This window comes from Nipponia nippon, unplaced genomic scaffold (genome assembly GCF_047370975.1).
Source record: "Nipponia nippon isolate SJK-2023a ecotype South Korea unplaced genomic scaffold, ASM4737097v1 scaffold_5, whole genome shotgun sequence".
Taxonomy (NCBI): domain Eukaryota; kingdom Metazoa; phylum Chordata; class Aves; order Pelecaniformes; family Threskiornithidae; genus Nipponia; species Nipponia nippon.
Genome location: NW_028262369.1, coordinates 73,105,675 through 73,130,593, shown reverse-complemented (window position 1 = coordinate 73,130,593; position 24,919 = coordinate 73,105,675). Strand labels below are relative to the sequence as shown.

The following is a 24,919-nucleotide window of genomic DNA, read 5'->3' as shown; positions in this document are numbered from 1 at the left end:
CTTATCATGACATTTACGCCTACTCAGATGTTCATCTGCGAAAGTCATATTGACAGCTTAGTACTTGAAGTCATCATTGTTCACAGACACATACAATTAATAGCTAGACAGTAATGAGATGTAAGTCTACATGAGTATGCAGAGGGTGGAAGGTTGTGGTGCACCCACATATATCCACTATAAAAACTCCCTGTTGCAAAGAGTGTCTTTATTAGCAAACCAGGATAAATCAAACTAAAATACCATTTTTGTGAACCCTGTTTAGAGCTACTTTCCAAGTCTGGCCACTGTCCAGAATCTTTCATTTGTAGGCTCGGGGGGAAAGGGTGAGGAGGGGTTTCAGAACTCGTTCTCCCTGTGTATTGTTGTATTTAACTAGATACCACTCCCTCATCTTTGCAAGGTGGACTTGGGAAAGTCCCATCACGATAAAGCACCTGAACAAATCAATAACCATTTGTCTGGGGCTCTTACTAGAGTTCCCCGATGAGCTGATTGCATAAAATATCAGAAAAGTAAAAGATGCATGAACTTCCCAACCTTGAAACAGTTTACAATCCAGTAAGAAGCCTGCAGAATTTAATATTTCTTATGGGATAGGTATTTTAGCTTTTAATCCGTTTTACCAGTGACTCCGGATTTCAGAGGCCTCAGAAGTCAGTCCAGAGAAATGAAGTCTCATGCAGGCATATACCAGGGGAAACACTGAATAATCAAAAACCCCAGAGGCAAGCAGGAGTAGAGATGAGAAGAATTCAATGTAACTTTCTAGTCAAGTGATTTGGTTAGCTGGTTTTGCCACCTTTGAGATTAAAAGAAAAAAAAAAAAAGAAAAAAGCTGGCAGTCCCCTAAAAATGAAAAGCCAACACAGAAATCAACACTGACATTGCAGATACTGGAATTATCTAGAGTGTATAGCCCTCACTACATATCAGCTCCGACGCATAGTTCTGTACATGTGATTAGGTATGTCAAGAATGAACAGTAGTCACAGACATGTCTCATGGTGGTAACATGAATGTGTGTGACACTCTTCCCTGTTTTTCTTTCTTTCTTATATAAAGCAAAATATTAGGCATATTAATAAATTCTGATAGTTTGTGTTCATATATATTTCATGTTTCCAAAATGTATTTTCCTTTCCCCATTTTTTTTGTCTTAACTATTCCTTTTACATATGTTTTTAATACTTTTGTTCTTGCAAAGAAATAGCAATGAGCCATTCACCCGAAAAGTGCACATTTCCCAAAGCCCCATTAACACGTGTTTCTCTGAAATGTATTAGGTTTACTTACCAGATTTTACTGTTGAAGAAGTCCCTCAGCACCACCAGTCATTCATATTACTTTAGCCTCTTTCTCTGAGAGGCGAAGTGTTAAAAGAAACTCTCTTGCTAGCAAAACACAGTGACATGACCAAAACGGAATCAATTGCAACTAAAAATTAAGCCTTTATTCTAGGTCAGGTACTAGTTCACTCTCTTGCTCTCAGAACAACAGGTATTTGTTTAATAGTCCCAGATACATTAAAGTTTTTGTGCTACTGGAGCTCAAAGAACTACTTGAAATGTTTGAGAAGTTGTTTGATTGCCATGTATATAGACAGTATAAGCAATACGGTCATAATGAACTACAGCAGACGGGAATCATGACATTAACAGGAATGTGGAACAACGACCCAATTTATAACAAGGAACCGCAATTAAATGCGAGTTTAGGACTTTGCAACCTAATCATTCTGTAATGAGTAGGACAAAGCTATTGATCATTATTTGTAAGTGGGGGGGGGCAATCTGACCATATTATTTGAGTATATTGTTTAGAAGCTGACTGATAAAAAACGACTAGCACCTTCAGAGAGGGGGCAAAAAATGTGAAAAGCCAGCCTTTGGGTTTAGCTTGAGTGAGAAGTACTTTAAACATCAAGAAAAGTCTTACCTGTCACAATACTTCTTAATGCTAATGAATGAATGTTGAAAGAGAATTTATTGGTATCGTTTGGTCTGTTTTGCTAGAACAAACCCATTTAGTAAGGAGTCAAGAGAACATGCAATCATGTCAGGATTTCATGTTGTATTGAAGTGACTAAAGGCAGAAGGAATGTAGCATGCATCTTTCAGCAAAAATGGAGGGGACGACAACCCGCTCCATAAATATTGCTGTCATCTACCTTTAAGTCTATTTTTCCAAACATTACTAGGAAGAGAATCAAATAACACATTTAGAAACAAAAACAAGTGCATAACCTTGAAAGGAAGTGAGTGATTTTGTGAAAGGAAAAAAACCACTTTTTTTCTCTGCTGCTTTCTCTTTGTGAGTCATACTCTGGGAGTGGTACCAGAACATCTTGTTGTCCTATTTCTATGGAAAAAATCCTTGAGCAAGTTCATTCTTAATTAAGTTAGCACGGTGCCAAGCAAATGTAAAACACTGCATCTTTGATTCAGTGTTTTCTATTGTTCCGATTGCAGTGGGGGAGGGAGGGAAGCAATCTCATGGTTTTGTTAACAGTGCTTCAGCACTGGCATTGCTGTGAACGGCACTGGGGTAACATTTCCTTGTGTTTGTCAGCCTCAATGAGGGAAAATCTTTAATACAATTTAGGGATTCTGTTTCTCAATACACCAGTTTCAGCAGTGAATTAATACTTGTACCCCGGCTCTGACAGTTCATTCCCATGCCACATCCGTTATCCCTTTAATTGTGTCAATAAACCAGATCCTTGAAATTATATGGATTCCTACAAATAATCTGGATTAAAGGTAACTCTCCTTTCCAAAAAAGGGTGGGGAAAGTAAGAGAGAAAAAACTAGTTTGACTACTGAAGTAAGCACATGTCATTGCATCCAAAGCTGTGGATTGAAGCTGACACAGATAAGTGGGATAACTTCTGGTGTTAGTAATTTTTCCCACAGTATAAATGCGACCTCTTTATGCTTACTAAATTTGTTATGAAAGTTTTAATGTGAACAGAAAAGAGCTACCTTCCATTGAAGTACAAGTGCCTGAATAGAAGTGTTATAATTGTATAACCACATCACTATAATTGGTAATATATTGCTGCTCAGATAATGCCTTCGTTCATTTTCACTTTCATAATTCACTTACACAGATAAGGCAATCTGGGCAGCTGCAATCACATATGACATATGTAGGCATTGGTACGTTGTGGATAATGAAATTAAAAATTAAAAATGATAGCCTACATTTGCTTATTAGCAGTCTACTTTTGGTATAAGACAGTTTACTGAGTAAAATATCTCTTTTATATGTGTAACTGCTAAGCTTAATTTTTTACACATGAAGGAATGGCAGATTCACAATGCTAGGAATGGCTTAGGGAAGCATAGGGAAACAAATATTTGTGATGGGAAGAGACATTTTGTAATGGGGTAATAATGCAAAAGAAAAGAGCTCTTTCAATGGGGAAGGCTGGATTTAATCATGAAGTGAAGCAACAAAGGCTTTTGTGTTTCTGACACTTTCCTCTGAGGCAACTCAGCAGGGAAAAAACAAAACTTCTAACTTTTATTTGTTATACACTTTTAGCAGTGCTGAGTGTATAGTGAGAAGCCTTCAGCTACCTATAAAAATGTGAGTACAACATTTAAGACTTCATCACTTACTTAATGTGGTATATACTTCTACTATTATATCAATACTGTACAATATTGTGCGTATCATGCTAGTTGTATGCTGCACTAGAAAGGAATGCAATGTGATTATCTGGTTTAAGTGCGGGTGGCATTAGATAAAACTGTCCCTTCCCATCTATGTCTCCCTTTCTCCCTGTTCCCATTCCCCAAATAACTACAGAAAAACTGCTAAAATAAAATTTTTTATGATGCTGTGCAACTGTTTTTTCTTTCAATGTCTAATTCTCTTCATCTGCATAGTCAAAGCTTCACAGTTGCATTAAACATGGGATCTATTCATGACGATCATAATACAAATTACAATCTGCTGATTTTATTGTTAAAAATAAATGTAGTGACAAACCAGGACACAATCAAGTGCATGTGAGCTGAGGAGCCCATCCTTAGTTTGTCTATCTGCAAAAACATAGCTCATTAGCAAGAGTGGCAAAAATCCAAAATCATAGCAATAAATAGCAAATTTGTTGCAATCTGTTTCTGTGTTACTACTATTGCTGCAGCCAAGTGATAGACAAAGGGAGGTAAACACATTTCTTTCCTTTGGGAGAAGGGAAAAGAAAAAGGGGGGGGGGGGGAGGAAAAAACCCAAGAAGCTTCAGGGAATCATTCTTTTCCTATCAGGTGACTTGCTCACTTAGCAATTAAGAAAAGAAGAATCACATCCAGTAACAACTAACTTCGAAAAATTATAACATACTTGACATAGCCCAGTGTTCATAAAAAGGAGTAACCAATAAAACTTAGCCAAATTCCACTGCATCCATCAAATAGTGTGCTCTTCTGTCACAATAAAGTAAATCTGTTTTGAGGTCTCATTTATTTTGTTGTAATTCAATAGCCTCCAATTATACTGGTGTAAGTGAGACCAGAACCAGGCTAATTTTATTAAATTATGGACTTGATGGAGAAATCACAGGCTGAAGTTCTCTGGTCTATGTTCTATGGGCATGACATCAACTGTATTATGCTAATTATGACACAAAAACTATTACATACCTTTTTTTTTCCTCATTCAAAAACCCAAAACCTCTTTTACATTGTCCATTTCAGAAAAATCTGGAGTTCAACACCACATTTTACCTGAAGGAATGAACTGAATGTCAGATCTTGACATTTTCTTACCTCTCTGAACTGCAGTCTTCCAAAGCTACAAGATTTTCAGATCTTTCAGGCTGAACCACAAAGTCCCAGTACAGCCAGGAACTGGATTGCCTTTAAATATTATTAGATCCTAATGGATTGGATAAAAGCTGATGACTGAGCAAGTAGAACCCATAGCTGGGCCGTGAAGTACTTCTTGCTGAGATCCAGAATTGCATTATGCAGCAGCCCTCTTGTGAAAATCATCAACTAATTTTCAGAAGTGAAGCATCATATGGAAATTTTTGAACTCATGCCCATGTATAAAGCTGGAATTGGTCCCATGCATGTGGTAGTCTGCCAACTTCAGTAAGGCATGGGTGCCAGCTAAAGACAGATTTAATATAGCTTGCACAATGTAGAAAAATTTCAGTTCCATGCCAGGAGGATCATCATAATGTTAATCATTGTCAAATGATAAGAATGCATTTTAGTGTGAGGTATCACATCTGTTGTCACTTTACATTGTTGTTATAGAGCTTTACACAGTATCTTTCTGAGTCTACTTCAATGCAGTCACCGTATGTAAAGCTGCAATACTGTTTTTCATTACTGAGAATGAAAAGAATACAGTTAATCTCTAAAACTTCTATGAATTCTACCTTTTCCTTGAGATTCTTCCCCTCAAAATCTTCCTCTACTGAAGCTGATGTCCTAAAGTATAAAGTTTCATTCTATTCCCTTGCTTGTTCAAACTAAGCATGTATTTGAGATTACATTTCACATATAAAGATAAAGGTTGAAAAGCATTTAAAAATCACGTTATATTAATAATCATGTTTCCCCAGATAGTAACATGATTCAAGGACTCTGCAACTTCTGAGTTCTCCTCTCCCAAAGCAATGAGATGATTTTAGCATTGAACTGATGATGAAAATGTTCTGAACTTTCAAACTTAAAACTCTTAAGTAAAACTCATAGGAAATTATATTCTTTCGTTAATTCATTATCCACTTTTTACGTTTTGCTTTCATCTTGTATGTGAACACAAGGATATTTTCAAACTACACGCACCGGCATTCTGGATACAGCCCTTTGTCATAAAGCAAAGAAGATCAGCACAGTGCTAAAGGGCTAAATATGAGCTCATGCTAAGACAAGGTTGACTCTCTCATGTATCCAGAATGAATCTGGTCAAAGCTGAGTGCAACTCAAGGGAGAAATAGGTGACAGAGATGGCTCCATATGGCTTATGCCCACCTGAGCCACATAATTTTTCCAGAAAGTAATAACGTTAACATATTATGGCATGTTTGTCAGTGTCAGACTGTAGCAGAGCTGGTATGTGATGCTAATAGCAAGATTCTAATGAAAGAGCAGAAATACAATTAGAGGACCAAATCAAAGCTAAGATTTTCTATAAGTATTCTAATACCGTGTTTACTTCAAACATCAGGACATGCATTGTCACAGTTGTATTAAACCTATCACAATTTAGTCTTCTAAAAGGCTCTAAGTGTTTGAACACAAACTTTGGTTTAGGCTGTAACAGTGATAGGAGCAACTCAGAAAGTTTGGATTGAGCTAGAAACTGTTGTAATCTTCTGGGATGCTCATATCCTGTGTTTACCTCATGTCCATTTCTAAAACAGACTTGCAGCTGTTGTACATTCACTTTTAAACCTTTTTGTCCCTATCTGCTATGTAGGCAAACCATTTTTGTCTCAGCTAATGTTCAGTTTCACACAGCATATGAACCACATTCCATCTACAACAGGGGTATATGTGCGTGTTCTTGGAATACTGAAGAATAAAACAATCGTTACTGGTGAAGGAAAGGGGAAAGTTTTGATATATGAAACCAGAATTAGGAATCGTAAGGCCTAGGCCATAAGTGTTCATGAACTGCCTGTTTGGCATTCTTGGAAATTCAGTTTCTGTTTCACGGGACAGAACTACATCACCAATCTTTCATTTCTTACCAAAAAGATCATCTGACATAAACCATTTAACAACAGAAAGCTACTAAGTATGCATCATACTTCTTTTAATTACAAAACCGGGAAACCAATTAATTATATCAGTTCAGAAGTGTGTTGAACCAAAATGTTTTCACACTTTCATGCCTAGTTACTTCTACATATTATATATTTAAACATTTCTGGAACAGGAGGGATGTTCTAGCAATCAACTGGAGACAGAATCTCTTTTTGATGTGTCGCTCACACAAGGCAGACAATGGCTAACCAAACTACTCAAGAGAACAACTAAAAATAGAATTAAATATTTCTCTCTTGGAGGCAAAGCTTCCTCACAGTTATCACTAAACTATTTACATGTATATGCTATTAACATTCTTCATTTTGACATGTCTTTGACAATTTTTTTTAATATTTCTACAGAAACAAGCAATATTAAATCAATCTGCATAGAAAGAAACTTCAAAGTCAAAAGGCCCAAATAAGCCAAAGTTTTTATCTATGGCATTTTAAGTTAAGAACATACTACACCTGACAAAATTTACATAAACCAGAAAGTATCTAGTAGAAATAAACTTATTTTGAAGAGTATAAATTTTTTTCACTCCTTTGACATATATTCTCACCACTGTACTTCCTATCACCTAATGATTGCAGCTTTCTTTCCAGAGGTAAGTGTGCTATTTCACTCAGTAAATCAAAACATTTACACAGTTTTGAGGAGTCTTCATGGTGAGAATAGGAAGGAAGGGCTCAACACTTTCCAGCACAATATTATAATGCACCACTGTTAAAAGCACCAAATGCATGCACTACATGGAGAGACTGAGACATAAATTTCTTCTCATTATTAACTTGGACTTGTAATCAAGTTAAGCTTTACAGAAAAAAGAAGAAAAAAACCAAAAAACAACAACAACAAAAATAAAAAAACAAACCCAATGTATTTGTCTGTAAAACACACTGAAAGAACTCTTAAGTACACACACACACAAAATAGTCCCAGGTAAATTAATTTGAAGTCTCATTTTTGTTCCAGTTATTTAGAATTAAGACCAATAATGTCTGTTCAAGAGACACACAACACTAAAATAGGGTTTCATTGTCACAGCAGTATATGGCAGGGAAAAGGCTATTATATCTCCATCTTACTGCCACTAACTGTTATAGAATTATCCCATACACCTGGTTTGTAAACTTTAACTGATGTTACGGCTGGTGAAGGTGTCTTAGTAGCCTATGAAACATATATTCTGAATTACCAAAGAATGAATACATGATCAGAGAAAACCTTCTTTGATACTTTAGCAGTTTTCTGTGAAAGAGAAACATCTGATTTCCAATTACCCATAAAATCCAAGGTCTTTCTAGTGACGTCAAAAAGAATTAAATCAGAGTTGGTCAGTAGTTTTCTAATTGAACTTTTTCTCTGATGGAAAATGTCAGATTTTGTGCACAGCTTACTTTGCTCATAAAATTATATCTGTCTTGGAGATTCCTTGACTACAGGTAACTATTCCACTGAGTTGCTCAGAGCTGTGGTCCTGGGTCATCTTTGGCAGCAGAGGGACTAGAACCACTGGTTTTCAAATAACCAGTTTACTGCCACCTCAGTTTATGGTCTTGGAAGTAGAAAAAGCCAGAAAAAAATGTTGATAGAAAATTTTTAAAAGACATTTCAGAATACTTGTTCTTCTGAGGATTTAATTTTGGTGGCCTTTTTCAAGTTTTTTTTAAGTATTTCATTTTCTTCAGAGCAGGAATTCTGCATTCCAGCCCACCCTAATGGAAATCAATGCCAATGATGTAATGCTTTTTGCAGCGCACTTGCCTGTGCATCAGAAAATAACACACTGATGTTAAAAAGGGACTGTCAAAAGGGACAACCATTTGCAGCTCCAGCTGAGCCTGGCATGTTTGGCATCTCTGGCAAACAGGTGTCTCAGTTACCTTAACTGAAAGTATTTGGGGTTAGGAAATACAGTGATACTAATAAAAATCTTCACTTTAGAGGACAAAATTTCAAACCTTCATCAATCCTTTAATAAAAAGGGAAAAGAAAGCTACTGAATACGACTAAGTGGTGTCAGAGTATTAAAAAAAGAAAGAAAGAAACTATTCAAAACACACAGTGAATAAAAATACAAAACATATAACTGCAGGTAAGCATAATGTTAGATGTTGATTCTTCAATACACTCTGCAGACAAAACAGCAGAAAATAAACAGCAATAGTACTTCATTTCAATTTTTCTAGGCAGAAAACCAGTTCTGTATTGTAGAGGAACAAAAGTAAGAAGTAAATACTACCCAGTAGTCTGTTCCTTAGTGTCTTTCTGACATAAATTACACTAACAGTGAACCACTCAAATGTAACTGCCTCCAAACACTATTTATCAGAGAAATTTACAACAATTAAATGTCTGCATAATATTTATGGAGGCTACTTGTTTTCCTGGGGGCGCCAAAAGTCTGGAGAAGGGCTGGGTCAAACAAACTGCAGCCAATGTCAAACAATAGATAATGGAGCGTAAGCACTTGCATAGACAAACATCTTCCTTTAGATCCTTCCCTGTTAAATAACACTGCATCGAATAATATCTCCATTATGCTTGGAAGTTTGCACTGCTGTAATTCAACAGTCTCTAAAGCTGAAAAAAATCCTTAAATAAATAGCAACAAAACCATACAAAAATGCTGAATGACTATGACTACAAACATTTAGTTATGCCAACATGCAGCAGCCATGAGACCAGTGAGGAAGACTTGAGAAAAAGCACATTCCTTTTTTTTTTTTTTTTTTTTTTTAAAACTTTGGAGAGATATTTGTAGAACTACTAGTTCTGGAAAAAGTAAAGCTTTAATGCATGTCTCACATTTTTCTGTTCTCCAGCAGATGATACCTCAAGGTATACTGGCTTCTCTGGAAGGTCTAAAGTCGGATGTATTTGCCTAAATTGCCAACCAAAGAAGCAGCTTTGGAATACTTTTTTTTCATCATTTTATGACACTGACTCAGATAAGCATTGCTTCTCTTATTCCAAAGAACCCATATTAAACCCCATGACTGTCCAGCTTTGTTGTACAATAAACAGCACAATGGCAGCTAATAAGTACTCATTCTCAGGGCATTCAGGTCAAGAAAAAAATCAAAATTTTAATATAGTAGTTTTCACCTTTTTTTGATTTGCAGACACTCAAAATATTGCCAGTGGTGGCAAAGAGCTTTATACAACAAAGGCAAACAATAGGCTTAAGGGGGGTTAGATTTCAGTTCTGTAACTGCTAGTTATAGATTACCTAGCAGTACTTAACTGATTCAGTTGAGGTGCAAATACGTGATTACAATTGTCTTGAATTAGCCAAAGTACACAACGCAGATGTTTATACTGGCCTTCTGTCAGGCCAGCTTTCTGTTAACTGCAGGAGAACAGATGTTATCTGATGCATCATAAAGCTGGAGTGACATGGGCAGTACTTGATCTTCACAAAATCTGCTAGTTCAAAGTTAACCTTTCAAAAATACTGGAACAAAATTGAACCCTCAGGATAAGTTCATATTGGATCAACACTTTCCTGTTTTGATCTAATACTAGGTGCCCTAGAGTAGGATTTACAGTATCACGGAATCAAGGACTTAAAACATGAGCAGTTTAAGACTATGATTGTTTTGTTGGAGAGCTGCTCAAGCAGGACCATCTCCTTTCACTTTAATTTCAGATATTCCCACCCTTAGACAACGTCCTCCATTGTAAGGATGCAACTAGGTATGGAAACATAGAAGGAATCCAACCTAGGACCTCATTCAAGTTTAAATTTATAGTTGGGGTAAAAAAAGTTATTACAGGTTATTTTTAACACAGAAGAATTCCCTGCATGGCATCAAAACCAGTCATAGACAGCTAAGAAAGATAGCACGGAGGCAGCAATGAGAGCTGGGAGACAAGAATGAATCATGGGAGACAACTTACTCCATGATGGCTGCTGAAAAAGGTCATCTTTTAGGGATCACGTAGCTGACAAACTCCCTCAGCGCACAGAAGACCAGTTTGGAAATCACTTTTCTAGCAGAATCCACAGGAGTAAACACAACAAGTCATGTTAACAGAATTTGACTTACGCTTATGAAATTACATATGCTGGCAAACAGTCAGAATCACCCAAACTTTCAGGAGCAAGTCGCATACTCCTTTAAGAGCACTATTCCTTGCATATATATATTCAGAGAATGTGTGTCTATGGTCTGAGTCACAGACTAGTCTGCAGCCAGCTGCAGCCTTTAGCAGATATTGAATGCCTTTAGTAGTTCTTTACAAGTAAGTCTAAGCAGTTTTCTAAAAGAAAAGAGAGGTCTGGGAGAAGGCTGGCTTGTTCAGTCTGCAACACTGCCTGCCCAATTGTAAAGCTTTATGGACCGTGAAAACTGAGTCACTTCATTGTCAGCTGTAACTTTGTAAGTGATGTACTCAATTTCTGTTCAGCTTCCCTTAACTACAGCAGGGTGCAATTTTCTCTGTTATTTTAGTCACAACTGCTCTGTTTTCTCTATCTCCTTAGTAAAATTAAAGGATTGACTTAATATTAAGTTCTGACTGCCGCTATAGCTCCTCTCTATGAGGCCTTATTTTGAAAGTTCCATAAATTGCATTGGTGACCTCAAGTACTTCATTAAATTGTATGGGAAGGCAGCAAAGGAAAACCAGGAAACCTCTCAAACACCTGCTATCACCAAAGAATGAATAAAGTACTACATCACTCTGCAGTTTGTGTGGCGAGCTTAACCCATTTGGTCCTTGGTTGGTTGGTTGGTTTTGCTTCCTTTTGGGGTGCTTTGGATGTTTTTTTTGTTTGACAAAAAGAAAACCCACATGTTAGATACAACAATACAGTAGCACAGGAGGACTTGCTACCATACAGTAGATCTTAAACCTTTTTTTGCAGTCTTAGTTTTCTAAAGACTCCAGTAAATGGCAGCAGAAATAATTGCAACTATTTTGCTCTAGCCCTCCTCCAGAGATGATATCAGGAGTAAACCAGATCGGATGGCAAACGCAAACAAAATGGAACAGTGCTAAATGCTTAGTTCACTCCTAAATGATTATTTTGACATCTTACAGGAAAACTTCTGTCAGACACAATTTTGATAAACCTGAGGTTATGTTTCTCTTTTGGATGTATGAAGTCAATGCCTATTTTTATTATAACTTCCACGGGTAACTATGTAATTTCAGTATTTAGGCATTTGCATTTTTCCAACTCTATATAATTAGCAAGACAAAAGGCTTTTTTTGCCTATCCAGATATTTTGACTTCATTCTGTTGTGGAGGTGGAGCAGAAACTGGGAGTTACATGTGGGAGGGCAGTATGAACTCTGAGTTTTTGACCAATAGCTCACAGAAACGGCTAATCATTTTGTGGCAGGCTTCAATGTGCACCAGCTAAATTGGAGAACGAGGTTTTTGAAAGAAACATTTATAATAATTGGTCGGTCTGCAGGGCAAACAAGGGCCCCTGCACAAGTAGCTGGCAGGAGTTCAAAATAGAACGAAAGTAATTATTTGTGCAGTGGATTATATGCAATCTCTTTCTAGGCAGAGATCTGAATTGAGCGTTTTTAAGTTAAATAGTCACAGAAAGCATCTTTTAGGAAATCTTAGAAATGTTTGATGTAGCATAAGTAGTCAGAAGTCTAAGTTAAACAAAAATACAGAGTATAGAAATTTGAGACTTCATTTAATTGCAGTTTAGCAGTTGGCTTCATGAAATGTTATCTTTAATTTCCTTTGAAGTGTTCTTAGGCATATGTGAGGAGTGTATGTATATGTACATTTAAAGGTCTAGTAATGGGGGATTTCAATATTATATTATATTATATTTTACATTACTTAGGGACTGTGAGACCTGTAAAGACACACTGCTGCTGTTCTTAGTGATATAGGCAAATTATGGCTTGTGAACCGCTCCTTCAATTTGCAATCATTTCTAGTAGAGCTTTCCATAAGCACAGCAATTCACCTACCCACAGTAAACTGGAGGATTAGCATTTACTCTAACCCATCGAAAGCATTGATATGTGCCAGAAATTGCAGCAAAAAATTAGTATGAACCAGAAAATTAATTCTGTGCCTCCTGTACATGATAATAATGGAAATACCTTTCTAACAGTAAAATAATAGCATTATTCTAATATGACTGGATAAAAGCATTCTCTATATTGCTAATGCTAAGTAACTAAGTATGGCTAAAATATCTATAGTAATTGAAAATTCTAACATTTCTCATATTATAAATTTAATTAGATACATATTTCTAAGCTACAAAGTTATCATTATAAATTGTTTACCTTGACTACTCAGGCACAGAAACAGACTGGTTTCAAAATCAAAAGAAACCGTTCACAATTCATAATTGAACAATTCTTACTGTAATTATAGCACTAATGGGATACATATCAATCAACAGGTAAATCATTATATAATTTCTTCAATTTTCTCTTCAGAGCATTTCTGAAATCATATTTGACAAATAACAGTTTTAATTTTACTTAAATTCCCTTTAGAAATAGCTGTCATTTGAATTTTTCAAGAACTTGAGGTCTTCCTTTAAAGAAAAGTTTTCACATTAGGAAAAAGTAAAAATGGGCAACATTACAAGTAAGAACTACTTGAACTGTGTATCTATTTGTTCCTAACGTAGTTAGCAGTAAGTGACAATTTCTGTCTCACCGTTTTTTATCATAGTTATTCACCTGTAATTCTAGCTCTTCTCTCTTTGATTGTTCAGTACTCACATTTATAAACCTTTATATCACAAAAAGTTAAGTTTTGATAAATATAATCTCTTCAGTTAACCTTTATCGAACTTTCATAGTTTAGCCATATTGAGCATACAAAAAAGGACGATAAGCAAACACAAACACCATAGAATCATAGAATCATTAAGGTTGGAAAAGACTCTTAAGATCATCAAGTCCAACCGTTAACCTATCACTGCCAAGTCCACCACTAAACCATGTCCTTGAGCACCATGTCTACCCTTCTTTTAAATACCTCCAGGGATACTCAACCACTTCCCTGGGCAGCCTGTTCCAATGCCTGACTACCCTTTCGGTGAAAAAGTTTTTCCTAATATCCAATCTAAACCTCCCCTGATGCAGCTTGAGGCCATTTCCTCTTGTCCTATCACTCGTTACTTGGGAGAAGAGACCAACCCCCACCTGGCTACAACCTCCTTTCAGGGAGTTGTAGAGAGCAATAAGGTCTCCCCTCAGCCTCCTCTTCAAACTAAACAACCCCAGCTCCCTCAGCTGCTTCTCGTAAGACTTGTTCTCTAGACCCTTCACCAACTTCGTTGCCCTTCTTTCGACACGATCCAGCACCTCGGTGTCCTTCTTGTAGGGAGGGGCCCAAAACCGAACACAGTACTTGAGGTGCGGCCTCACCAGTGCCAAATACAGTATAAAATAAAATGTGAACAAGGAACTTACTTACTTAGAAAAACAAAGGAAAGACCTGTTTGTCATATACAGTTCTGGAAACTGTTCTATAGATCTTCCACCAGTATCCACAGATGTGGTGAAGGAATGACTGGGTGAGGTTCCCTAAATAAAGTTACCCATTCTGGTTCCTTTTAGACCTAACAGGCTGCTAATCTGGATTCTATTCGATGCCTTTTAAAGCATTCTCTCTTCTGATAGGTGTGGAGGAAGCCATTTCTCTACTTTCTTTGACATTAAGCCAAGTTTCCTCAAATCAGTGACCAGGGCCCTTTTCTGCCTCTACAAAATGGGTATGCATGCAATGATAGGCATTTATCACTGCAGCATTGCAGGATCAACAAACTAGGTCTATAAGTCAGTCCCTTTTAGTGTCTAAAAGAGAGTTTAGACTCTCCTTTCTGCAGAAAGGCTGCAGAAATTGGGGTCTATTATGTTGGATGTGGAGGAAAAGAAAAGGAAGAAGGTAAGGAAAGAAGTTTATGCTTTTCCTCAAATCCCTTTTGCCATCCAAATTAGCACAAATTAGTTTTAGGAAGTGATGGCAATAACACATATTCTCTTTTTAAATCAGGAATAATTATGTAGAGTAGCCTATTCTAACCGCACGTGAACTCCAATCCCCCAAACTCTTGGGACCTTGGATTTTAACTTTTTCCGTTAAGAGATTTTCTGGCCTCTTAGAGACTAGTCTAGCAAATATGTATATCTATGAAAAGCAAGTTATTTTCTCACTAATTAATTCAAATCTCAGAAATAAAACTCACTCCTAATACTAGGTTCAACAGTAGAGGGGATACAAGAAGCTACTTGCCAAGAAGATGCCTACTTGCAGAATAAGATAAGGTGGTGGGGGGGGGAGTGTCTGGCTGTTCTGTGGGTGACATTGAGTGAAGTGTCAGGCAGCCAACCTATACTGTAAACAGACAGCACACCATTTCACAGAATAATGAAGAATACAGAGTTAAGTCAAGTCTATCTGCAGATTAAGGACAATACCAAACAATACCGCTAAACATACAGAGCTCTGCTTTAAATCTGGTTATCTGGGTTCTCAATCAAACTGCTTTAAAGAAGCTGACTCTCCTTCACAGCTCACTGCCATGCTCTATCGGCATCTGATGAAAAGCTCTCCTAGCTGGCAAATCTTCTGGTCCTATTGAAACCAGAATACATTTAAGCTGGAGACTTAGATTGTCTAAAGTAAGATTCCATCTGATAGCGAATGAAAGGCTAAGGGAGAAAAAGTGTAATCAGTGGCATTGCACAGTCTGACAAGGAGCCCCCTCGTCAGGCTGTGACGAGATGCCTTCTGAAGCAGAAGGTGTAGAACACTCCCCTTCAGTCAGGCAGCTGGGATTCCAGCAGCGGCTCAAATGGCTTTTGCTTTTACTCTTCTGCATAACAAAGAATTATAAAAGCCCCACTATTATACGAGTTATTTAGTTGTCACTTGTTATTTGTTTTTGCTTTCTCCCTGAAGTACAAAACATTAGAAGCTCACAGTCTGCATACTGAAAATGTCTTAATTCAAAGATCAGAAGCTCAAGTCAAGACAGAAACATACATGACTCATTTTCACAAGTAAGCCCTGTTTCAGTGAGCTTGTGTTTTATACACTCAGATATCAATAAACTCAGCACCAATATTGATAAAGTTACTAATTTCAAATTAATTGCTTCTCTTCCAGAGAATCTCCTTTTTTTGCAGCATTGCTGCAATTGCAACATAAAGAAAATAGAGTTGGATTTTGACTTGCCATGCAGAAGACAGAGCTTGGCTGTAGGGCCACATGGACCTGGTGAAAGTTAGGTATGGTTTTAGTTTTGTTCAAAACATCCAAGCTTTTATCACAGCACTTAAGGAGAGCATTAGGTTTGGAAGCTCTATGCAAGCCTATAGAGTAGAAACCCCATAGAAACACCCTTTCATTCAAGCTTCCACAATACCCAGCTTTTCTCATTGGGCATTCAAATAAGGATTTTCATTTATCCTTAAGCGTAATCAACTCAACTATCTTATAGAACAGCCTGCATTTACAAAAATAAAAAAAAAAACCAAACCAACAAACCAACAACAAAAACACCCCAAGACATGTGAGGTTAAATGTGTACAGAATTCTGCAGCCAAATCCACAATTAAATGCCTAGCATGTGAAAAGCTGAAATGCTAAAAGAAAATAAAAGCTTATTTTACGTAAGGACATATTGTGTAGTTTTTAAACACTATCCATATAGCTACCTAAATGAAATACCATGTTCTTTCAGAAATAATGACCTGCTTGCAAGAAGATAATCAGCACTTTCGACTGGCAAAATACAGCAAAACTGTGTCAAAATCACATGTATACATTGGGGAAAACTCTGTAGGCCTGTGGACTCCATCAGCAAGAATAGATTCAGCTTCATAACTCACATCACGCCTTGACTTTAACATCGACATACTACTGTACACTCCTTTAAAAATTCAGTAACTTGCTTCACACATACTAGTTTCATTAACAGTTCCCTCTCTAAGATGAAACAATTCTCCTGACTGACAATTTGTAAAAGAATTCTTCCCAAGTCAGATTATCTGTGGCAGTCCCACTTATTGGTCTCTCTCCCCTACCACATACAAACATACCTCTACTTTGACATCTGTGCATCAGCAAAATGAATCCTTTTCTTTAATGACCGATGCTTATATTACAAAATGAGCACAGAGATCTGCTCCGAAAAATTCAACTCTTCTTTGAAATTTCCCCATACAATATTCATAATATTGACTAGTCAGTAATTGCCAATTGACTGGCGAGTAATTAAAATGAAATCATCAGGAAGTCTGAAAAATAGTCAGCTGAGCAAGTACCTAATAATATAACCCGTTTCTTTTAAATACAAGTATTTTAGCACTATCTTGTCCTGCAGTCACAACAGTCGTGAGGTCAGCACCAATTTGCAAAAGATGCATGGTTTTCAAACACTTAAGCTCCATTTGATTTTGATACACCACAAACTCCAACTATTGTCTTAACTACTCCTAAAGAAGCATGAACCTTATCTCCTGGAGCTGTTGTACTGAGTGTCACTAATGTTTAGTTATTTACATTAGTTTGTTTAATGGAACCATTCCAGAGGCAGCTGAAAGGAAATGTTTAAACCCAAAGCCTAGCAGTAACAGAGAACTTACGGAATGAACAAAAGCAGCAGCTTAGACCCTACACAAATGGAAGTCTGCAGAAACTGATGGAGGTCTCTAGTAGCAGAAACTCAGAGGCAAGATGCGTGGCATCAGTAAATGATCAAAATATTTGCTTTGGGGTTTCTAGGGGCAAAATGGTTCCCGAAGTGCATAATCTTAAACAGAGTGATGACAGGATTCAGAGCAAATATTCAAAAGCATATCACAGAGAAGTTCTGATAAATCCCTGGCCGCAACTGAAAGGTGACTTTCCAATGAAGCAAACCAACTTTTCTCTTGAAAGAAAGCAGATGGTGGAAACTCCCTTTCCCACAGCCAGCTTGAATTTCTACCCAATGCATAGGGCAAACAGGCAGTGCCATAGCCAATGCATCTACTCCTCTTAGCACTGTAAGTAACCTGTTTTCCTTCAACAGCTGAGGCACTATATAGCATCTGTGGAATACCTTTAGAAACCCAGTACTTCAAATCTTTCCAGCAAAAATAATAGCACCATTTCCTTGCTTCCAAGCATCAAATGTAACATGTATTTGTAACATCCTGACATCAGCTTTCAGAGCAAAACCCAGACAAATACTTAAAAGGAGGCGTTGAAGTTTAAGGGTTTCAGAACACACTAGTTTGAGGGAGTTTCTCTCTGACACATTGCAAATGTTTATTTACTGATCATTTGCACCAAAAGTCTAGACTGAAAATGGCATTTGAGAGGAGTGAATTAGACACAGCAGGTGCATAGTGGCCCCTTCAAATAGTCCTTCAATCAGATTTTAGCATTATTGAGCACCAAAATAATTGACAAAAAACCAGAGACATAGCATCCTCCTGATAGCTAAGTACCTTTTAACATAGACTTCTCTATCTGCATTCTCAAAAGGCGAAGTATTGATACCTCCTACGGAACTGCAATAATATACTTACCTATATATACTGACAGGAATGAAACAGCTCCAGCAATGCTGATTCTGAAGACAGCATTTACAAAATCATATCAGAGCTATGGAAGTATTAACCTGAAAGGACTTACCTGCATTTTATTTTGGATAATAACTCTCACTAGTTATATATCTTTTAAACGGGATGATTGAACCTTATACAGAGTCTGACATTAATCTAATTACCATCATATATGAGAGCGATGTACTGTATTATGAGAGCAAATACTATTCACAGCTTAGAGATAACTCTCCCATTTGCTAATTAGTCATTTTAACAAACAGATGAAAACGATCTTTCCCAGGGAACAGAACAAAAGCCAAGGAGAGAAGCTACTCACATTCCTTTGAGCCGTTGCCACATTTTCTCTGCATGTCCTCCTATTTGATACTTTATAGAGGTGCTTTCCAGTTCCCGAGTTGTTTCCGTCGCTCGAGCCCCCATCGTTATTGTCCTACAGCGATACAGTTACAGTCAGGCTCAGCAGCAAGTAAAAGCATTCTTTAGTCCACTACAAATGTCAGAAGATCCACGCATGTTAGACAGTAGCTGCTGTCATATCAAAACACATCAGAATTACAACAGCTGAGGAATGATCCTGCCTGAATCGCTATTCACTTTGATAGACAAATTCACTCTCCCCCCCACCCCCCCGCCAAGCACGGAGCAAGTACACAGAGCTCCTCTGACCTCACGAGTCTAATCCATACGGGTGAGCCAGCTACTATACTACTGACTGCTCAAGCTCCTTTCTCATGCACTTTTTCTGTTGTAGGAATACGCACAGAAGCACAAAAGATTCCTTAAAATGGACTATAATTCATTGCCATACAGGATAAATGTGAATGGCTTTAACAATCCAGAAGGAAAGAAAGGCTGGTTTCTGCTCTGCAGGTTGGAGAAACAGGCTGCAATAGGAAAGCAGATGGTAGAAGCCAGTATCAGCCACATCACCCTACAAAAAGAGTGCATGTTCAAATGCCAGAGCTTTCCTCTCTTTAGCTGATCCCGAATTGATCTTAATGAATAAATATCTACCAGCCTCTCAATAAAAATATGACTGTACAAATGCTAAGTCGGTAGTGAAGACATCTATAAATCCCTGCAGAAGAGAAATTAGAGAGCTCTACAGGTTGTTATTGAAGGAATATGCTGTAATGATGACTATTCACCTTCTCCTAGCAACTCCACACAGTAGGTAACTGTCAATTTAACTGGTGGAAAATGCAGCAGCTGCAAGACAGCCCGCTCAGCGAATCCTTCGGGACAGCAGCATGCGTGTGTCAAAATCTGATGCTGAACTGTGTGTACCTGCCAGCAAGAAACAGTTAAGCGCATGCAAACAGCAAAAGGGTTGAGGGCTAAGTGGTACGCCAGCCGTGCAGCAGATTGCCAGCTCTGCCTTTCAAGTGCAAACCTAAGAACCTAGGTGTACAGCCAAGGATGGGGTTTGGGGAGGGCAAAGGAGAGGATTTCCTTGCTGCTTGCTTAGCCACAGACTTGGGTTTGCAGAGCACCTCCTGTACTCTGTAAATAGCACCTGTCTTGTTTGATGAGTCAGTAACAATCTTCATTTCTGAAGCAGCAGCCAAATAATCAAATATACCACAGACTTATCTCAGTGATCATGTTTGTTTCAATCAGAGTAAGAGCCGTGCAAGAAGCCAGGCAAGAGGGGTGTGCCAAGTAGGAGTAACTATGTCTGAGCCTTGCCAGCTACTGGTGTCACTGCTAGCCGGGAAAAGGGGCTTTGGGTCCATGATGGAACAGTGAGGATGAGTGTCCTCGGATGCTGACTGGAAGGAGCCTAAGGGTAGGAGATGCATATCTCAGTATGGCTTTAACTAGACAGCTTTATCCGTGTTAAATTTTACAAAGATGTGAGATGATGAGAGCTTCCCATCTGATGCAATTGGCAGAAATGGATAATATTGTTAAGTACTCAGGATCTTACAGAAAAATAAAAAAGAGGCTCACTGCTTTGAAATAATCCTAACACTTCAGAATTTCCTAATCAATTTTCTTTCTCTAGGACACCTTTTATGCACATTATAGATTTAAAAAATACCCTATGAGAGTTGTAAACCAGCTTGAGATGCATCTTTTGCACACTGATTTCAGAGGTACATTTAATTTACTTCTATGGATTTAACACATACACAGTTTTAAACTGGTATTAATTCACGGACTTTCACAGAATTATTCCTGACTCAGACATATAAGAGTCAGTCCCATAAAATTCACTAGCAATACCTGAAAAACAGTCACTGGGTGAGTAACATCTCTTACAATTTTCAAACAGCATCATACAACAACAGTAAGGAGATACAAACAGCTGTTTTTTCAAAAACTGCAAAGCATTTATTTGGTTAAAGGAGGCAGAAGTATCTTTGAAACTTCACTGAGGAACCACTTAAAAACTTCCAAACTTTCCACTCCTGTTATGCATGGAGTCCAACTAAAGTTTGTAAGAAAGAGTATAAATATCCTTCCATGGAATAACTAATGAGAACCTCTGGCACTAATCTGGGTTCTTCCCTGCCATTTAACTGCCAGACATCTGAAGCAATGCAAAGAAATTAAGTATTTATAGAAACCACATAAACCTCCAGGGACAGAAGGGAATTTTAAGGGCCTATTTTTTCTCATAAAGTATTCCTGGCTCTTGTTGTCCAAGTCTACAATGAAAAAATAGTGGTGTTTGTAAGCTGTTCTCTCTCCCTCACAAGGAAATAAGTAGTTGAAAATACATTGCTTTGATGTACTGGAGAAAAGTACTATAAGCAGGTAATATCCTTCAGGAAGAGAGGAAGGAACAAACTGCCCAAATAATATCACTGCAAATGGAGATACACCTGCTAACTGCACCAGAACTCCATGAAGGAAAACTATAAAAACTTTGCTCTCTGCAGGACCTCACCACTGCAACAACAGAAATTCCTACAACGAAAGCACCTGGCATGGATTAAGCAAAGGACAAACAAAGCGGCCTCTTCCCCAAAGGTTTATCCTGAGGATCGATATAGCAAACCACCAGAGATGACACTAAAGGATGAAATTGTGTCTCTGAAAGTGAAAGAAACAGCAGGAAACACATAAAAACAGATAGATAAGGTATTGGAAAATTAGAAGTGTCCTATATGTCCCTAAGGAGAGAGAAACAAACCATTTAAAACAAACGAACAAACAACTTTTAGGTATGCTGTTATCTTGGGAAACGTGAGCAAAGAAATCCTCATGGAGACATGGGGAAAGGAAGGACCTTTCCTCCCTTTAGCTTCTGTGAATAACGCTCAGAGAATGAAGCAGCCAAGCCTGCACCCCTCCTCCCACTCAGAGAAAAGCAGGCACAGAGGCTGAGAACGACAGATCCAAAGCAGTGCCAACACCCCTCTGGCTGCAAGAGGTGGCACAGGGCAGAACGGACAGGAGTGTGCCGCTGGAATATAGGTCAACCGTACGTTAAAGCCCATATGTAACAATGAGGGGATCAGAGGAGGAATTACAGAAAACTTGACTTGCTGAGAAAGACACATCTGTGCCCCTGCAGTACAAACTGGTCTAAAGAAGATCCAGAATAATAAACAATGAGCAGCTACTTTAGGAAGCCAAATCAACCAGAGAGATAGCACCTGAAATGATAGGTTAGCTTAAATAGTTTTTCTCTTTTCTTTCTCTTTTTCCTGTTCTTGTTCTGGTTTTCTGTTCTTGCCCTAGCTCACCCGGTGTTTCTGCAGCAGTTCCAGCAAGTTGTTGTTACAGTCCATCTTCCTCCTATAAAAATATTGTCTTTTTTGCCCTTTGTCCACAGCTTTTTCTTTTTTTTTTAAATTTCAGCTTAAAATTTCCATACTAAAGTGAACACTAAAGGAAAGCTTCTATTAGTGAATACAGAGATATATTAAAATAGGAATAATTAACTTTTTGCCTTTAATTATGGCAAAATAAAACTGTCCCAATGCCACTTAATCCTCAGATAGGAAGCTACAGTTAATGATAACGTATCCTAAGCTCCTTTTCTTTCATCTAAAAATACTTCACTTCAGTAGTAATATCAACGCAAAGAAATAATTTTAAAATACACCCAACAGTAAAGAAATCAGGTTCAATATTGAGTACTGAGAGACCTTTACAGTTATGCCAAAAATCACACACTTACAATGAAGACAACTTACCTTAAAATTAGGAAAATCCTGCAGCTAGCCCAGTTAGAGATTAGCTATGGAAACAGGAAAGGGATCGTGCAGGTTTTGATGAGGAGAATTGGAGCTTTATTTTAAATAAATCCTCTGCTCCTGAAGGTAAATTAAATATGCTGCTTTGTTTGAAATTATCTTCAAAACATCTAACTCATGACAAATGGAGAATAAGGAAGTATCAAGAGGCCTGCAGGGTGACTTGTCAGACTAATAATACTCATCCCTCCAAACCTCACAACACAAACCTCCCTGGGGTGGAACTGCAGGAGAGCAATGAACCAATTAAGAACTTTGAAAACAAGGGGGGGACACACAACACCAAAACAAAATGAAACCAACAAACCCTCAAAAAGATAAGATAAATTTATTTTAAGTAGTGACAGCAGGTATTAGATCTGTATGCTGACTGTCCTGGCCCTGATTTAGCAAGCGCTAATACACATTTAATTTTAAGCAGGTAAAGCATTGCATTTATTTGCTGGGTAAGACAGAGTTCAACACCATCGTAAATAACAGAGTTAAATTACTGAAGAACTGCCTGCCACTGGACTCAAGTGTTGTGAACAGAACTTAAGGTAGGACAGAGATCTCATCTCTCAAATTCTGCCCTTGGGGAAAAGGAATGCTAGACAGTGTTCTCCATGTCTCCTTCTGCCGTCCCCATTGTCTATTACCTTCGCGTTTGTGAAGTGATGTGCAATCCCCTTCTTCACAAGCAGAGTTTCCAGCCTGCTTGCAATGCCCAAATGTGCAAATTATTAATCAATAAGAAGCGCAGCAGAGGAAAAAGGAATATTTGATCTTATTAAAGTTCATGGACTTTATTTAAATACATAGGTCTCCAGCAATCTGGCAATGGCAAAATATTGATGTTACAGTAATCTTGGATTTTCAGATTTTCCATGGAATATATTAATAAAATTAGTAGAGTTACATAATTGAGGAATAGCAACTTTAAAGATTTACACATATGGTCTACACAGTGCATTGGCATTGACTCAGTTAAGTAGGTAAAAGAGTTGGGATTGATATATTAACAGTGATTAGATGATCTAAATAAGGAGACCCAACAAGGAACATTTTCCCTTTAATTTTTTTCTTTTATTTTAGTATCTTCTGCTACATCTGATTTACTGTATTTGAGGCTTCTTCATATAATCACTAAAGTATTTATATTCATTCACGTGTCCCGCAAGTACCAAGCTTTAAGTATAGCAGGGAGAAAAAATATCTTCTATTTGTTTGCTATGTGCATGGCATATCATATTAGTAATGAACATGGAGTCAGATTTACCAAAGCTTTTAGGCAATTAAAAATGAAAAAAAATACCCACGAAAGCTTGCAAGCAAATTAGTTGATAAACCTCAGGGCACAAATAGACATATATTTGCAAACCTATTTATGACATATTAAGACCTTGTCACATTTGATTGTTCAATACTGCCCCTTACTAGAGGTCACCAGCTCCAAAAGTCTGTCATGACTGTCTGTGAGTGTTCACAGACCAGTTCAGTGCCAAGTAAAGTTGGGTTGATTAAAGCAGATGTCTTAAATCTGCACTAATGTTGTCTAGGACCTCACTGCAGTCAATAGAATTTAGACGTCCAGGTGTCTTAGGCAGGCACATGTATTTTTAAGTTTACTTTGAATATGATCTTTCACTCAATTTTCTTTAAGGAATCATTCACTTACTCCAGTGAACCAAAGAATCTGAAAAATTCTGAGAGATGGAGAGACGGCAAAAAATGAATAATTGCAGAGATGTGGAATGCATGAGAGGCGTGCTATGGATAATCCGAACAAAAAGAACTGCAGGGGAAAACTTGCTACTGCATCATCAGTAGCAAGACAGAAAAAGATAAAAAGATGACTGTTTTTTTGAGCAGCTGGACTTGGAAAGAGGCCTTGGAAGCAGAGTTTGAAAAGTGTTGAAAACAAAGACAGACAGCTGTCAATCAATAAGAAATCAAATGTCCAGCAGAAAGTGTGTTGCACGTCAGTGAATGAAACGAAGCAGGAGAGTTGCTCAAGGCAGGGTGATAAAAGGATCATCTTGACCTGCTTTAAAGATAGATACTTAGTTGGCAGTTGTATGCTACATCTTTCTCTGAGTATGTGGAAATTGGTCAGCAGAAATTCACAGTAATTTAAACTGAAAGGTAACTGTTTCATACACAGGAAACAAACTGGATGTTAAGTGAAGAAACAATGAAGAGTACAGAGTAGTTCTGAGGTTTTCTTTAGTCTTAGTTCCCTTTAAAAGTGACACTGAAAACCAGATTAAAGTTCCTGAAAACAGGAACTTTAGCAATTGCATGCAGCTCATATAGTGTCATGGGGCAATCAGTACAGCCTGAGAAAATAGAGGTTACAGGTTTTTAAGGTTTGGTGGA

At 37.6% G+C, this 24,919-nt stretch overlaps 1 protein-coding gene across 7 annotated transcripts in view; it reads right to left on the bottom strand.

Moving 5' to 3' along the window:
- PDE1A (phosphodiesterase 1A) overlaps positions 1–24,919 on the bottom strand; it is a 183,699-nt gene that overhangs the window by 144,102 nt on the left and 14,678 nt on the right. The window contains exons 1-2 of one of the 7 annotated variants that reach the window (XM_087732395.1): positions 22,502–22,571; positions 18,667–18,780 (exon numbers count right to left, since the gene is read on the bottom strand). In XM_087732395.1, coding sequence (XP_087588521.1) covers positions 18,667–18,770 — 104 coding nt within the window. In that variant the 5' untranslated portion in view covers positions 18,771–18,780; positions 22,502–22,571. Of the gene's footprint in view, positions 1–4,778; positions 4,916–18,666; positions 18,781–19,016; positions 19,376–19,498; positions 19,629–22,501; positions 22,572–24,919 lie in introns of those variants that run through there. The other 6 variants (XM_087732393.1, XM_009462318.2, XM_087732394.1 and 3 more) reach the window with 6 other exon arrangements.